This window comes from Stenella coeruleoalba, assembly GCF_951394435.1.
Source record: "Stenella coeruleoalba genome assembly, chromosome: 1".
Classification (NCBI taxonomy): domain Eukaryota; kingdom Metazoa; phylum Chordata; class Mammalia; order Artiodactyla; family Delphinidae; genus Stenella; species Stenella coeruleoalba.
In genome coordinates, this window is record NC_137169.1 from 12,542,593 (window position 1) to 12,557,584 (window position 14,992).

A 14,992-nucleotide genomic window follows, 5' to 3' on the forward strand; every position below is an offset into this window, starting at 1 on the left:
ATACAGTAAACAAAGAGTTCGTGGCTTTTCATTGGCTGAATTCTTGCCAGGAAAGAAGAGGAGTCTTTCTTCTTCCTGTTGGGCTCTGCTATCATCCCAGGGTGTAAGAGCTCCCCATTCTGGTCTCCTATTTAATTGCAGTTTCTGTTTATTAATTGTTTTACACCATACAATAGAATATCATTTAGCCATTAAAAGGAATGAAATTCTGATACAGGCTATGACATGGATGAACCTTGAAAACATTACACTAAGTGAAATAAGCTGACACAGAGACAAATTCTGTATGATTCCACTTGTATGAGGTACCTGGAATAGGTAAATTCATATACAGAAAGTAGAATAGAGATTACCAGGGGTGGGGGGTGGGTAGCAGGAAATGGGGTGTTATTGCTTAATGGGTAAAGGGTCTGGGATGATGAAAAGTTCTAGAAATAGATAGTGGTGACTGTTGTTCATTTCACTGAATTGTACACTTAAAATGGTTAAAATGGTAAAGTTTATGTTATGTATATTTTACCACAATAATTTTTTTTTTTAATTTAAGAGGGTAGATCAATCCTATAATAAAGAGCTTATAAAGAGTGAGTGAAAGGAGAGAGAGAGGAGAGGGAAGAAGGGAGTGGAGAAAGTTTGGGAGCATTCAGTAAATCAGTGAATTTGGGATCAGCTGTGCCCCACAGAGGACCTGGCACATTGTAAGCACTTAATTAAATATTTGTGTAATGAATGAGAGAATGGTAGAGGAGGAGAAGAGATTTTGAGAATTTGACTCCGGTTAGACATTGTAACTCCTATAAGATTCTGTGAGAAATCCAAGTTAAGACTGGGATACTTTTTAAATTATTTATGTTATTACTAAACTTTGCTTCTTTGAATACAACCTTTTGCTGAGTCTAGGCAACAGGGGCCCTGGGCCCACAGTGGGTAAGGATAAGGGTGGCAGGGTAGGGACATTGCATTTAGCTGGTGGGACAGGTAAGGATTTCTCTAGGAGGAAAAGCCTCAGTCGCGGCTTACGAGTGAGGAGATGGCGGGACATTCAGGAAAAGCCGAGGGAAGCAGAGGCTGGAGGAGAGAGAGGCGTCAGGCTGAGCTGTCTAGGTAGCTACAGCTTTGAATCTCAGCCAACTGGACACCAGGTGTAAGTGTTGAGGCGATGGGGATGACCCACAACCAGACAATGGATTGCAGTGGGATCTGTATTAAAGTTTTCTTTGCAAAGGCCCGCGAGACCTCGTGGAAGAGAAAGCCCCCAGACAACCCTAGTCCGCTCCGCATCAAATGAGCTCCTAGGTCCGTCCGCCGCATGTCTTGAGCCAGAGCCTCCAGCAGAGGGCGCGTGGGCGATGAGCGGCCGAAGCCCGCGGGCTGCCGCTCTAGCCTGACATGGATCATAGAGTCGCGCCGCTTCCGCCTCGCGGCGGGGAAGGAGCCGGAAGTCCAGCGGGCCCCGGGCGTCGAGATGGAGGAAGGCGAGTACGAGTCGGTTCTCTGTGTCAAGCCAGAGGTCCACGTCTACCGCATCCCGCCGCGGGCCACCAACCGTGGTTACAGGTGACCACCCGCCGCCGGGCCAGGCTAGCCACCACCTAACCCCTTCCCTGTCACCCCCGACACGCCCACTGTGGGAGCTGAGGACGGCCCCGCCAATTGACGGGCGAGGGGCAGGGTGCGCGGGGAGGTAATGCTGCGGTTTCTTCCAGTTCGAGGCCAGAGTAGGGAGGGGGACCCAAACTTTCGCCTTTCTCAGTCTGACGCATGGGGCTCCCGGCAGCGCGGAAGGCATGAAAGCCGAATCTAGCGCCGAGCGGGCTGCCGGGGACCCAGGTGGGCCAGGGACCCTAAACGGGGTCAGTAGTGGTGGTGTCACAGACCTATATTTTTCAGAGCTAACCGATGGCCTTGAAGGGATCCTTGAAAAGCCTTCGGGAAAGGCACTCTGTCACTGGCAGAAATCCCCGAGGGGAAGAAAGGGAGCCCCGAATCGGTCAAAAGAACTCGTCCCGGGTAGTTTTAAGCTGATGTTGAAAGCCCAGGGACCCCTCCCTGCCCAGCTTCTTTGGCACGAGCTGCAGTCCTTATCACAGCGTGTGGCAGTTGGGAAGCATCCATCCGTACTTCGCTGGTGAAATGTTCACCTGAGAGAAATAAATACCCGTGTTTGTAAACGTAGAGTGTGTAGAAGGGAACACAGGAAACTACCCCCCCAGAGGAGAATGGAGGTTGAAAGGAGACTTCCTGTGACTTGATATCTCTTTGTACTGTTTGCATTTTGTCACCATGTATCAAAAGAAGAAAAATATTAAAAGAAAATATGATGTACCTGACACAGACAACCTGGCCAATGGCTGTTTGTGCCACCGGGGGTGGGGGTGGGCTCTTGAAAGCAATGTTTGTCCAAGTTAGTTGGAAATACAGGATTGGCCTGCACCACAAGAATGGTGGTGTGTCCACATACCTGGCCTCTTGTTACTTTCCAGTTGTGTTAATGTGGGCTTATAGCTGATTTTCTTTTCTTTTTTTAAAAAAATTCATTAATTTTTGGCTGCGTTGGGTCTTCGTTGCTGCATGCGGGCTTTCTCTAGTTGTGGCGAGCGGGCCTCTCATTGCAGTGATTTCTCTTGTTGCGGAGCACAGGCTCTAGGCATGCAGGCTTCAGTAGTTGTGGCATGTAGGCTCGGTAATTGTGGCTTGCAGGCTCAGTAGTTGTGGCTCACGGTCTCTAGAGCGCAGGATCGGTAGTTGTGGCGCACGGGCTTAGTTGCTGTGCGGCATGTGGGATCTTCCCGGACCAGGGCTCAAACCCGTGTTCCTTGCCTTGGCAGGCGGATTCTCAACCACTGTGCCACCAGGGAAGCCCTTATAGCTGATTCTCTAGTGAACAAATATTTTATTGAATACTTACTACATCCATGACATAATTTTAAAATAATATGAAAGCAACAATAGTAAAATAACAAACATTTTGCTTTCTATCGTCAAACTGGAGATGGGCCGTCAAACCAGAGGTGATCATCTGCCCCCATCCCCTTCAGTAGGATGAGTTTGGTCCCTCTTGGTCCCAAGAGATCGAGGTTACCAAGTGTTAGGACTGGCTAGGTTGGCATAGAGGAAACTGCCAACCCCTGCCCTTCAGCCTCAGAACTCTGCTTATCTTGAGTCTAAGGCCTCCTGCCCCAATAAGAGGAACTGAAGCTGAGTCAGCTGACTTGTGAATCGAGAGTCTGCATTTGTGTGGCCTTCAAAACAATCTGCGTCCACAGTTAATGGTATCTCTCCAAGTCCTGGCATACGCTAAGGGACTTCCAAGAAAAGCCTCTTGGAAACACCCAAGGTTTTTGCTTTTGGGGGTTTTACTGAGCTGCTGCTTAGAACTAAAATATGAAGTTAATACTTTAAAAGAGCCAAAAGAGGCCATTGTGATAGGTCTGTGGTTTCCTGGGTTTATTTCTTCTTAGGATACCTTTGAGAATGTATTTCTTGAATGCTCATTCACTTATCCCACATGTCCTGTTGCTCTCCTTTTCTCTTCTGCTGATGATTGCTCCCCTCTCTCCTTTTCCTTCAAGATGGTCTCAGTGGTCCCAAATGTTTGCTCTGACCACTGCAGCCTAGCAGTGTCATAAACAAACCATGGGCCCTGGTAGCTGCTTTCTCTACAGAAAGAAAACTGGAATCCTACTCCAGAGACAGTCTCTATAATCTGGAACTGGGGTTGGCCAACTACGACCCACTGTGTTTTTGTTTGCCTCAGAAGCTAAGAATGGTTTTTACATTTTTAAGTGATTGGGGAAAATTTGAAAGAATATTCCATAATGGGAAAACTGTATGAAATTCAGGTTGTCCATAAAGTTTCACTGAAATACAGCCATGCTCAGTAGAAAATATTTGGTTAAAATAATTAAAGCACCCACATGTTCATGCACCATGACTGCTTTCCCTCTGCAGTAGCAGAGTGAGTAGTTGGGACAGAGATCGTATGGCTCTTCTCTCAAAACGTTTGCCAACCTTTGGTCTGGAGCGAGCAGCCCACATGTCCTTCCCATTCCCACCCCCAGCATTGGAGTAGTGGAGCAGGAACCTCTGGCAGAGGCACAATGGTTTTTGTCCATTTAGGGCTGCGGAATGGCAGCTGGACCAGCCATCATGGAGTGGCCGGCTGCGGATCACTGCAAAAGGGCAGGTGGCCTACATCAAGCTGGAGGACAGGACCTCAGGTAAAGGCAAGGGAGGTCTGCGTGGTACCATACCTCCCACTTTGTGAAGGGATGGGTGGCCCGAGCCTGGCCAAGCCACTCAGGGATCGTGGGGCCCTGTCCTGGAAATCAAAGGCCCGGGTATACTTACAAGCCGCTTCCATTCCCCCAGCCTTTAGTTTAAAAGGAAGTATTTCCTGTCAAGCACCTGTTCTTTTGGGCATCCTTAAGAAAATACTAATTTTGGAGCCCAGGGAGAGAAGACATGCAGGTTGGTCCCAAGTAGGAAGCTCCGGAGCTTGCCTGGAAGATAAGCCGGGTGAAGACGCATAGCCCTCTGCTGCTGAGCTCGGGTTCTTAATCAGGAATTCTGCTTATCGACCAAATGGTAACCTCCCAGGTTGACCACACCCATTAACTGAAAGAACTGGAAACTGTCCTTCTCAGCTCTTTCTGTGGTGAGAGGACAAGCCAAGCTGGGCTGTGCTGGGGTCAGCTGGCAGTTCTCACCTTTGGTGAAATCTCTCTGAAGTCCTGCACCACCAGGGCCTCTGGGTGAGCTGTGCAGGGCAGCGTGGCCTGGAATAGTGCCAGCCCCCGCAGCCAGAGCCGGAATCGGGCGCAGGGCTTGCCCAGTCAGATGCCCCGGCATTCGGTCATTTATTTTTTCTAACATGTAGAGATTTTCCTTGTGGGGCAAATAAAATGCCGAGATTCATAGGCAGAACCGGCTGCCTCTTCTCAGGTCTGCATCACTTTTGTCTGAACTGTGGGACCTTGGGCAGCCACGTGACCTTTGGCACCTTGGCCTCCTTTTTGGTGAAATGGGGCTCACATTAGCTCCTGCTTCACAAGGTTGTTGGAAATACAAAGTGAGCACATATTTATCCGAATGCTTTGTGAACTGCAGGGTGACCCAAAGCATTGATTTGTTTTGAGCATGACTGAGCATTGGTGGCAGAGGAGTTTGAAGGGACAGCTGCTGTGGCTAGGCCAGAGAACTCTGGCTGTCAGAGTTGCTGGGTTGTCCCAGGAGGTGTCACAAGGGAATGGCAACACCTGTTCTCTAGGGGCCTTGGGAACTGACTTTAAGGTACACACCTGGGGTACCAGCCACTGCTCAAAGCTGAGCCTCACCTGCAGGACCCACCCCAGGACGCTCTTAGCTTGAGGTCATGCCCACTGGGTCGTGCTCGTCTCTCACTTTGCAATCACTCCAGGCCAGAGCGTCTCAGCCTCAGCACTAGTGACATTTGGGGCCAGCTGAGTGTTGTGGTCTAAGTCATATTTCAGATATTTAGCACCATCCCTGACTTCTACCTACTAGATGCCAGTAGCACCCCCCAAGTTGTGGCAAACAAAAATGTCACCGCATATTGCCAGATGTCCCTTGGTGGAAGGGAGGGACAAATCAGCCATGGTGGAGAACCACTGCTCTAGGCTGAAGGCATCCAGGTGAATCCCAGTCCCCAGGTACAGAACTAGAGAGAGAAATTAACAAGAAGCTACAGACTCAGGCCACCGATTTGGATTCAGTTCAGCCTTAATTACACAGTCACCTCTGAACCATAGGACTTAGTAGAAACTATTGGCTAAATACTTAAAACGTCAACTGAGATCAGCACACGCAAAAATGATGCGAGTCGTAAATGTTCACAGAAGGTGTGTGCTGCACTGCACCCTGGAGAGCCGTAGTTAATGAGGGGATGCATTTCACAAGAGCTCCTTTTAAAAGCAGTCACTCTTTTGGCCTGAGATTAGATTAAATCCACTGGCTTCAGATTCTTCTGTGAGTGCAAAAACCCTCCCCCCTTTCCACTGGGTTCACCTGCTCCTCTGGAGGCCTGCCTCAGGCACCAGGTCCTTTCTGAAGGTATGATCTCCGTGAGCCAGGGCCCTGGGGGTGCAGGCCGTGGCTGTGAATGGCTGAGGCAGGTGGAATGAGTGGCCAGCAGCTCCAGCCCATCGTTCTCATGTAGAAATGGAGGCCCAGCGTTGCTAGAGCTTTTGATTTTAAGAGAAGCCAGACATCTGGATTATTTTACAAGTAATCTGATTTTGAAGTGTTTGGCAGTTAAATTGAAAATGCTGAAACTGTGAGTGGATCTGACCTGTAAGCCACCTCTGACTTAAACCTCTCCTTGGTTATGTTCCTCTGTTTTCCCTTCGGCCAAAGTGGATTTGACTTGAAACCCAGAGTCAGGTTTGCCCATCTGCCTCTCAGGAAAAGGCCCCAGTCATGTGATAGAAACAGTCTGGGGGGTCCTCAAGGCTCACCCTCCCTTATGCTTTCAGGGGAGCTCTTTGCTCAGGCCCCAGTGGATCAGTTTCCAGGCACAGCTGTGGAGAGCGTGATGGATTCCAGCAGGTACTTCGTTATCCGCATCGAAGATGGAAACGGTACGCATGGGACTTGGAGCTTCTTCCTCTGAGAAGGGTTTTCTCTGCCTCTGGGAAGTGGGATTGATCGTGTGTTGTCCCCCAGGGCGACGGGCGTTTATTGGAATTGGCTTCGGGGACCGAGGTGATGCCTTTGACTTCAATGTTGCCTTGCAGGACCATTTCAAGTGAGTGGCTCCAGGAGACACATACTCATGCCTCCTCCCTCTCTCCCCGGACAGAATGGTCTCCCAGGTTAGGATACCCAGGCGGTGGTGTGTGGTACGTCTGCCAGCAGAGCCTCAGGAAAACTCACTTCTCCTTCGGGGCAGGTCACCTTCTCTGCGCTCTGCCAGTCCTCATCTCTGCTTTGAAGTCATTCCCTTTACCCGAGGTGCATCTCTGCCATCCCAGTCAGCTGGCCCAGCCTTTGAGGTGTCACATCTCTTCCCTCATCAGGCCCCTGAGCGGCCAGAGTCCTTGTCAGGCTCCTTTGGCCTTTCTGGGGCTGTCCCTCCATGCTGTGATAAGCAGTGCTCGGATTCCCAGGCCACTCAGCACACACCCTGGTGGTGCTTTCTGAAGCTAAATGGGCAGGAAAGCCTTCTCGCCTGCCATCTGCAGGCCTCCACCTCTGGCTGCGGGGAGTGTGCAGCTGCTCTCGTGGGCCCCTCTAGCTCTTCTCTGCTTCGGGTGGCTACTAAGAGGGGTGTATGGAGGGTAGGAGACCTTTTTGGTTGCTTCCAGTACTTTCTGGGCACTTGTCCTGTCTCACCATCTACTTTTTAAGCCCCTGGAAGGATGTGGAGAACTTGTCTTAGTCTTGATGCCACATGCTGAGGAGGAGATGGCCAGGTTCTCAGATTTCCTAAAGACCAGTGTTAGGACTCTCTACATAAGTGACCTCATGATTTTCATAGCAGTCTTTAAGGCATAGAGAGTTGTCATCCCATTTTGCTGATGAGGAAACTGACGTGCGTGCAGCTGCGTATGCGTCAGCACTAGGATTTAAATTCACACCTAACTCCCAAGCTGCTCTCAGTTTCTGCCCCGCTGCTGCAGTAAAAGCCTCGTCCTGGACTGGTGGCAGGTATGAATGAAGTGAGTGCGTGAAGGCAGGGCAGCTCGCCTCCTCCTCACCTTTTCCTTCCTGTTCTCTCCCCAGGTGGGTGAAACAGCAGTGTGAATTTGCAAAACAAGCTGAGAACCCAGATCAAGGTCCCAAATTGGACCTAAGCTTCAAGGAGGGCCAGACCATCAAGCTCAACATTGCAGTGAGTCCCCCCCTCACTTGGCTGTCACGGCCACCACACCAAGCCCAGCCCAGAGCCCATCACTCTTTTCTCACAGTTCAGCACATGTTTATTGAGCAGCTGCCTGGTGCCAGGTACTGTGCTGGGGGCGAACGAAAGGGCTCTGCTGTCATAGAGCTCAGAGTTGAGCTGAGATGGGGGGAGTCTGGGTGTGATTACAACATGGCGGGATGGTTCTACGACCTAGGGATGTCTTCAGTGCCATGAGCTCCTAGAGGAGGAGCGTGCAGTCCAGAGTTAGGGGGAACCAAGGAAGGCTTCCTTGCAGAAGCGACCTGTAAGCAAGGGAAGAGGGGTCAAAGGGTGGTTCAGGCAGAGGGAACGGCATGTGCCAAGCCTCTGCTTTAAGGAACGTCAGTCACTTGCTGCCAGAGCTGGTGTTTCTGTCCTGGCTTTGGGGGCTGGGGTGGGGTGGGGGGTCAGTGTGCTCATCCCAAGCTGTGTCTTGGTCTGAGCCTTGAGGAAAGAAGATTTGGTAGCACTCTGGGCAGGAAAGCCTCGAGGGTGGGCACTGGGAGTCATGGACAGCTTCTGCTGGTGGTGTTGTCCTGGCTCCCTGTGTCTTGTCCTGAGCTGCCCTACATCTGGCTTTCCCCCGTTAGCTCCTGTTGAGAAGAGGGAAAGGTCGAGCTGGGCTGGACAGCCATGACTTGGCCTTTACCTGGCTACGGGGGTGGAGATGAGTGATTTGGGGGAACCAAGGACCCCGTGGATTTGTTTTCTGAAGAAAGTTTGTAACCCTAAAATAACGCTCTTCCTCTTTACTTACTATCTCTTTCTCCTCTTTTCTGCTTCATGCTGGTGATGGTTTGGGACCCTTGAAGTTGGCCAGCTGGCCCTTAAGAGAAAATCCAGGTCATGTCCAGTGAACTGTTGGGGATGTGAATCTCTATCTTGCTGGGAGGAAACTAACATTTAATGAGCATCAGCTCTGTGCCAGGTAGTGTTTTTTTAGGTACTTCTCGTGTGAATTAAACATCCTCCCCTTTTATAGGTGGGGAAATTGAGGTTTAGAGAGCTTGAGGGTCTTGCCCAGGGTCATAGAGCTAGAAATAACTGGCACAGCTGGGCTCACGCCCAGGTCTTTGAGGGCTTTTGCCTTCAGGCTGTGGTCTCAGCACGTGATTAAGCTGCTGCTCTCCTGACAAGGTGGGAACCACGTAGTCTTCACCTTTGAGCTACTCTGGTTTCTGGTTCACCTGGGTGTTCAGGTTTTTGTTTTTCTTTTTTAAATGTTTTGTCGAAGTATAATGCGCGTACAGAAAAGTACACACGTTATAAATGTAGAACTCAGTGAATTTTTAAAAACCAGGTTTACCCCTACAAACTAGCTCCCAGATCAAGAAAGTGGGTGATTCTCAGCACTCTGGAAGCCCCTCTCCTGCTCTCTCGCACAGGATGGAGTGGCCACTGTGCTGACTTTGAACACCCTAGGTTTTGTTTTGAGTGTTTTATTAATTGACTCATACACTTCATACCCTTTTGTGTATGACTCCTTTCCTTTACTCTGTAGTATTTGTGAGAGCATCCATATTGTTCTGTGTAGTTGCTTTATTCTCGTTGTGGCATGCTCCGTTATGAGAATGTATCCCAGTATCTACCCATTTAACTGATGGTGGACATGTAGGTAGTTTCCATTTTGGGGCTATTGCAAGTAGTTCTGCTGTGAATGTTCAAATGTGCGTCTTTTGGTGCACATGTGTATGCATTTCTGTTGGGTCCATGTAGGAGTGGAATGGCAGGGGTGTCGGTTCATACGTTCAGCTTTAAAGACCCTTCCATTTTTTCAACGTGGTTTTCTCTGGTTACACTTCCACTAGCAGAATGTGAGTGTTCTGGTTGCTCCATACCCTTGTCAGTGCTTGATATGCTACGTCTTAGCCGTCCTGGTGGGTGTGTAGTGGTATATCATTGTAGTTTGATTTGCATTTCCCTGATGATTAATGAAGTCGGGTGCTGAGTTTTTAAATTAAAAGCATTTGTGATAGCTTTAGAATTGTGATGCATTGAATACACCCCATAACAATGGAAGTGTTGGATGGATGGCTCTTGACCATCTTTTGGTGATACGGACGTTTGGGGCCCAGGGGTCACCTTGGGCCTCCTCTTGAAGTTTTCTGATCGCAGAGGCACTCCAGCAGAACTGACTGATTCGCATTCCTGCCCTCTCTTTAGAACATGAAGAAGAAGGAAGGAGCAGCTGGGCCTCCCCGAGCCCGGCCCGCCAGCACAGGAGGACTGAGCCTGCTTCCCCCTCCCCCAGGGGGGAAAACCTCCACCCTGATCCCTCCCCCTGGGGAGCAGTTGTCTGTGGCGGCATCCATTGTCCAGCCAGCAGTTGCTCCCAGTTCAGGTCAGTGCTCGAGGGTGACTATTCTTGGTGCTAAACCTGCACCTTTGGGTTCTTCTTCCTCTCTGGCAGGTGGGGCCCCATGGCTTTCCCTCCTTCACTCACACTGGTCACACTTAGTACCCGTGTGTGACAAACTGGAAGGTGGGTGCCACAAAGCTGGTCCTGTCCACACTGGGTAAGGGCTTCCTCTCTTCCCACCACTTACCCCTTCAGGGCGTCTGTCCCCCATGATGGGCAGGGGCTACAACTCATTTGTTGCTGTGAAATCATCAGCATGTGGGTTCCTGGTTCTCAGAGGCTGCTCACTGAGTGAGTGAGTAAGTGATGGAGACATGGTCTCTGCTCACAGGGAGCTCAGCATAGTAGGAGAGAGGAGTCATGGGCACAGAGACCAAACGTATGGGGACCAGAGTAACTACCAGCCAGCATGATCTGGGGAGGCTTCATGGAAGAGGTGGCATTGAACTGGACCTTGAGGGAAGAAGATTGGGGCTGGGGACACTTGCCATTCCAGACAGAAGAAGAGCGTGAATAAGGCTTAGACTTTTAATGTTTAAAACACTGGCTGTGTTTAGGGAGATGAAGGCAGCATAAGTGTTCCAAGGTGAGTGGTGGGAAATAAAATTGGAGATTTAGTTTGAAGCAAGCTCCTCAGTGAGGCTGTTTGGCGCTAGAAAGCTGGGAGGCAGCTCCCCCAGCAGGTGCACTGGTGCTTGTTCCAGGTTGTAGGGAATGCCTTTTGGAGACCCTGGGATTCCAGAAGTTAGTGTCTAGTGCCAGCCTCTGGCAGTGCTGGGATGCCAGCCCAGTCCTTCAATGTCCCTGCCCTGCCTGCCCAGCACGGCTTGATGCTCCTGGCCTTCCCCAGGCTGGGTGACTGTCACCAGCCCGCTTTCTCCACACAGCTCTCACCAGCATCTTGGGGGAATGGGGGGCAGGATCCAGACAAGAAGCCTGCTTTCTTGCCCTTTTAATGGTCATGGACATTGGCTCCCCTATCTGGAGGTCAGGCTTCAAACCTCAGCCCTGTGGGAAATACCTTAATCTAGCAGGGTGGCCGGAGTAGCAGTCAGGGAGCACCCCTGCCTGGACCCTAGCAGTTATTCTCAGAGTAAGGTCAGAGGACCACCTGCCTTGGCATCACCAGGGACGGGGGCAGGACTCTGCATACTTAACGTTATTTGTGTGCTTACTAAGGTCTGAGAGCCACTGTCCTAGGCCGTCCCTCCGTTGCTGGTGCATTTTTTTTTTTTTTTTGTGGTACGCGGGCCTCGCTATTGTGGCCTCTCCCGTTGCGGAGCACAGGCTCCGGACGCGCAGGCTCAGCAGCCATGGCTTACGGGCCCAGCCGCTCCGCAGCATGTGAGATCTTCCCGGACCAGGGCACGAGCCCGTGTCCCCTGCAGCGGCAGGCGGACTCTCAACCACTGTGCCACCAGGGAAGCCCTGCTGGTGCATTTTTAATGGCCAGTTTGGAGATCCTGCTATGTGCCAGGTAGTGTTTGAGACCCTTTTGATACTACAGGTACAGCCCAAGTCCTTGCTCTCAAGGCCTTATGTTTTAATGTGTAAGACAGGCAGTTGGCATGTTTACGAACAAAATGGTGTCATGTAATGAGAGTTGTGAATAGCTAACATTTTTTGAGCACTTACTCTATGTTCCAAAATCAGACTGGCTGAGTTCAAATTCAGAAAATTGCCTACTACTTTGTTCCTCAATTTTCTTATCTGTAGGGTGGGGGTAGTAATGATCCCTACAGTACAGGTTTCTTGTGTGGATCCGATGAGCCAATCCACATACAGCACTCAGAACAACGCCTGGAACATTGTAAGCACTCGCTGCATGTTAGCTCGCATTTTAGTGATGTTGTCGTCATTATCATCACTGTTTGCTGGGCCTGTTCTAAGCCTTCCACATATATTAACTTATTTAATCCTCAGACCAGTCAGTCTTATGAAGTAGTCACTGTTACTGTCTATTTTAGAGATAAGGAAACTGAGACTTAAGTAACCTGCATAAAGTCAAACAGCTGGTCCTGGCCTGTCTTCCTCCAGTGACTGTGATGAGGTTCAAATGAGATAATGTCTGTTAGGCACTTGGTGAACTGCAAAACTAAACTGTGGAGGGCCCTAGTTTTATCTGGTTTCCCAGCCCAGAGCACATTAGACATAGCAAAAAAAAAAAAAAAAAATTTTTTTTTTTTTTTTTTTTTTTTTTGCCACACCACGTGGCATGCAGGATCTTAGTTCCCTGACGAGGATCGAACCTGCGCTCCCTGCAGTGGAAGCATAGAGTCTTAACCACTGGACCTCCAGGAAAGTCCCTAGACATAGCAAATTGGTGGGAAGGTGGAGGGTAGCAGGCACAGGCCCTTCAGAAAGGACAGCTGGCAGCACTGGGGGAGGTGCCAGAAAGACACAAAAGCAGCACTGGTGCCCCATCATGCCACCCACCCCAGTGAAGAGATACACGCAGCTGTATAACTAAAAATGGTGGAACTCTAGGCATTCTAAGCAGTAGATATGGAAAGACTGATAATGCTATCCATAGCTTCCAAAACAGCCCAGGGATTAAAAAAAAGCCAAAAGGAGTAAATTAAACTTTATCATTCTTATGAAAAGTAGGAAATTAGAAAAGAAATTAAGCAAGGTAAACAGAAAATACGAAGTAAAATGGTAGAAACTAGTTCACGTGTTCAGTAAAAAGGATAAACTGGCAAAATATAACAAGAGAAATTGCGGGATCAAGTCTAATAGTGGGAGAGGTCCAGAGGCCAAAAGCCTACAGTGCAGCCCTCAGCTCCCCACAATACTGCACATACACACACACTTAAAAAAAAAAGATACACACAGATGCCCACTTCTTTGTTACTTCTGGAAGGCTCTCCCCAGCCCCTAACCAGTTTGGCTCCCAGCACTTGGTACTTGTCTGGCACAGAATTGTCTCAGCTTGTTGATGCAGACTCTGGACTGAGGACTTTATATGAAGATGACCTTGTGGTTTTGGTGGGCATTCTCCATCCAAGAGGTCAGGGCAGGAGATAGTAAATTTTAAACAGATTTCCAACATAAACGGTTGAAACGAGGTCAGCCTCAGGTACAGGCGATGGTGTGTGACTCGCCCTTGCTGGTACCCCTCCCCTCCACCGGGTGTGTGGCCGTCTGCTGTCTCCAGGAGCCCCTCAAGGGCTCGTAAGAAGACAGTGGAAATGTGGCTGCTTGTAGGTGTTTTGTTGCCCCAAAGCACGTCTCTCCGCATATGTCTTTCTCAGTCACCTGGAATCTCGAGTCTGATTTCGGGGTCACTGAGACAACCAAGAGGGGAGATCTCTGACTCCTCTGTCTCCTTCTCTTCTCTCCCTTCCCTTCAGACTTGGAGACATCAATTGGAGGTGCCACTGTGTCCTGGCCGCAGCCCAAGCCTGCCGCTACTGCCACCGCCGACATCTGGGGAGACTTTACCAAATCCACAGGGTGAGGAGGGTCATGTTCTCTGTGGGGGACTGGGGCCGAGGCTCTTTCTCTCAAAAACCTGGGAGCAACAGCTCTGGTTCAGACATTTTCCGGCCAGCCAGAGGACAGAGCCCCAGAGTGCCCACTTTGGGAGGCATGTTTCTCTCCGGGAAGGCTTTTTGCTGGTGTCCACTGCTGGGTGGCCTGGAGCCACCTTCTGCAACTCTTTCTGGTCTTTAAACCACCTCACCAAGTGCTTTGGCTTGTCACCAGTACCTCCCTCTTCCCCTCCTCCCCTGCAGCTACCCTAGGATACTGGGCTGAGAGTTAACCTGGGTTCTGGCCTTGGCCCGTTGTCATGGGACCTCTGAGGCAGGGTCTCTTGCCTTTTCTGCTTCCTTAAAATTTCGAGCCTTTACTTGGTGTCAGGGTGAAGAGATGCTAAATACTAGTCACACAGTTGTTTATGTGGACAAGCTCTAGGACAGGAGTCAGCACACATTTTCTATAAAGGACCAGGAAGCAAATAGTTTAGACTGTGCAGACCATGTGGTCTCTGTTCCGGCTGCTCAGCACTGTTCTTGTAGCTCAAAAGCAGCCACAGACAGTATATAAATGAATGAGCATGGCTCTGTACAAGTGAAACTTTACCTACTAAAAAAGGCAGAGGACTAGATTTGGTCTAGTCCTGGGCTGTAGTTTGCTGACCCCTGTTCTAGAACATTCGGGGACTGGCCTTTTGGAGCTCTTTCTGCCCAGAAATAAGTCCCGTCTTATCTGCTTTGTATTTTCAGATATCTGAAATCTCCCACCCCTCCCTATCTAACCTTTCCAGGTCCACCTCCAGCCAGACTCAGCCAGGCACAGGCTGGGTCCAGTTCTGACCTGAGCACAACTCCTTTTCCTCACACAACTTCTGGAAAGGAGCTGCCTCATCTGGGCAGAAGGAAGGAGGATGAAGCACTCCCTGGCCAGCCTCTGTTTGGAGCATGACTCTCTCCTCTCCTCTTCCTTGCCTGAACTCGCCTGACAGACTGGGCGTGTCAGGCAGTAAATGGGCACCATGTCGCGCTGTTTCCTGGGATTCGAGCGTGCAGCCAGAACACGGGAGAAGCGTTGCAGGATCCCTGTCCCTGTCTGTCCTCTTGACTTGAGAGAGACTCTGAGACTTCTTCCATCGCAAAGACTCGTGTTAAACACAAGCCCCTGAAGCAAAAGAAGGGGTCGAGTGTGCTGCCTGGATTCAGATCACCCCTTCTCGGGGGGGGGGGGGGGTTACAGGTGTCACGTGATCA

The 14,992-nt window shown here is 50.1% G+C and overlaps 1 protein-coding gene across 3 annotated transcripts; it reads left to right on the plus strand.

The window, feature by feature from the left end:
* Positions 1 to 1,426: 1,426 nt before the first annotated feature.
* NECAP2 (NECAP endocytosis associated 2) lies at positions 1,427 to 14,972 on the plus strand. Of its 3 annotated transcripts, none has more exons than XM_079918625.1 (8): positions 1,427 to 1,557; positions 4,120 to 4,220; positions 6,495 to 6,599; positions 6,685 to 6,766; positions 7,744 to 7,852; positions 10,067 to 10,244; positions 13,616 to 13,718; positions 14,492 to 14,972. In XM_079918625.1, the coding sequence occupies exons 1-8, from the start codon at positions 1,466 to 1,468 to the stop codon at positions 14,688 to 14,690; spliced, it is 969 nt and encodes a 322-aa protein (XP_079774751.1). In that variant the 5' UTR covers positions 1,427 to 1,465; the 3' UTR covers positions 14,691 to 14,972. The 3 variants fall into 3 exon arrangements, with proteins under 3 accessions (XP_079774751.1, XP_079774752.1, XP_079774753.1); XM_079918626.1 differs by having other exon boundaries at positions 14,533 to 14,971; XM_079918627.1 differs by lacking the exon at positions 6,685 to 6,766.
* Positions 14,973 to 14,992: the final 20 nt, after the last annotated feature.

Coding starts and splice junctions, on each gene's coding strand:
- NECAP2 (XM_079918625.1), top strand. CDS start 1,466: ATGGAGGAAGGCGAGTACGAGTCGGTTCTCTGTGTCAAGCCAGAGGTC. Junction 6,767..7,743: donor GCCTTGCAGGACCATTTCAA/GTGAGTGGCTCC, acceptor TTCTCTCCCCAG/GTGGGTGAAACAGCAGTGTG. Junction 10,245..13,615: donor AGCAGTTGCTCCCAGTTCAG/GTCAGTGCTCGA, acceptor CCTTCCCTTCAG/ACTTGGAGACATCAATTGGA.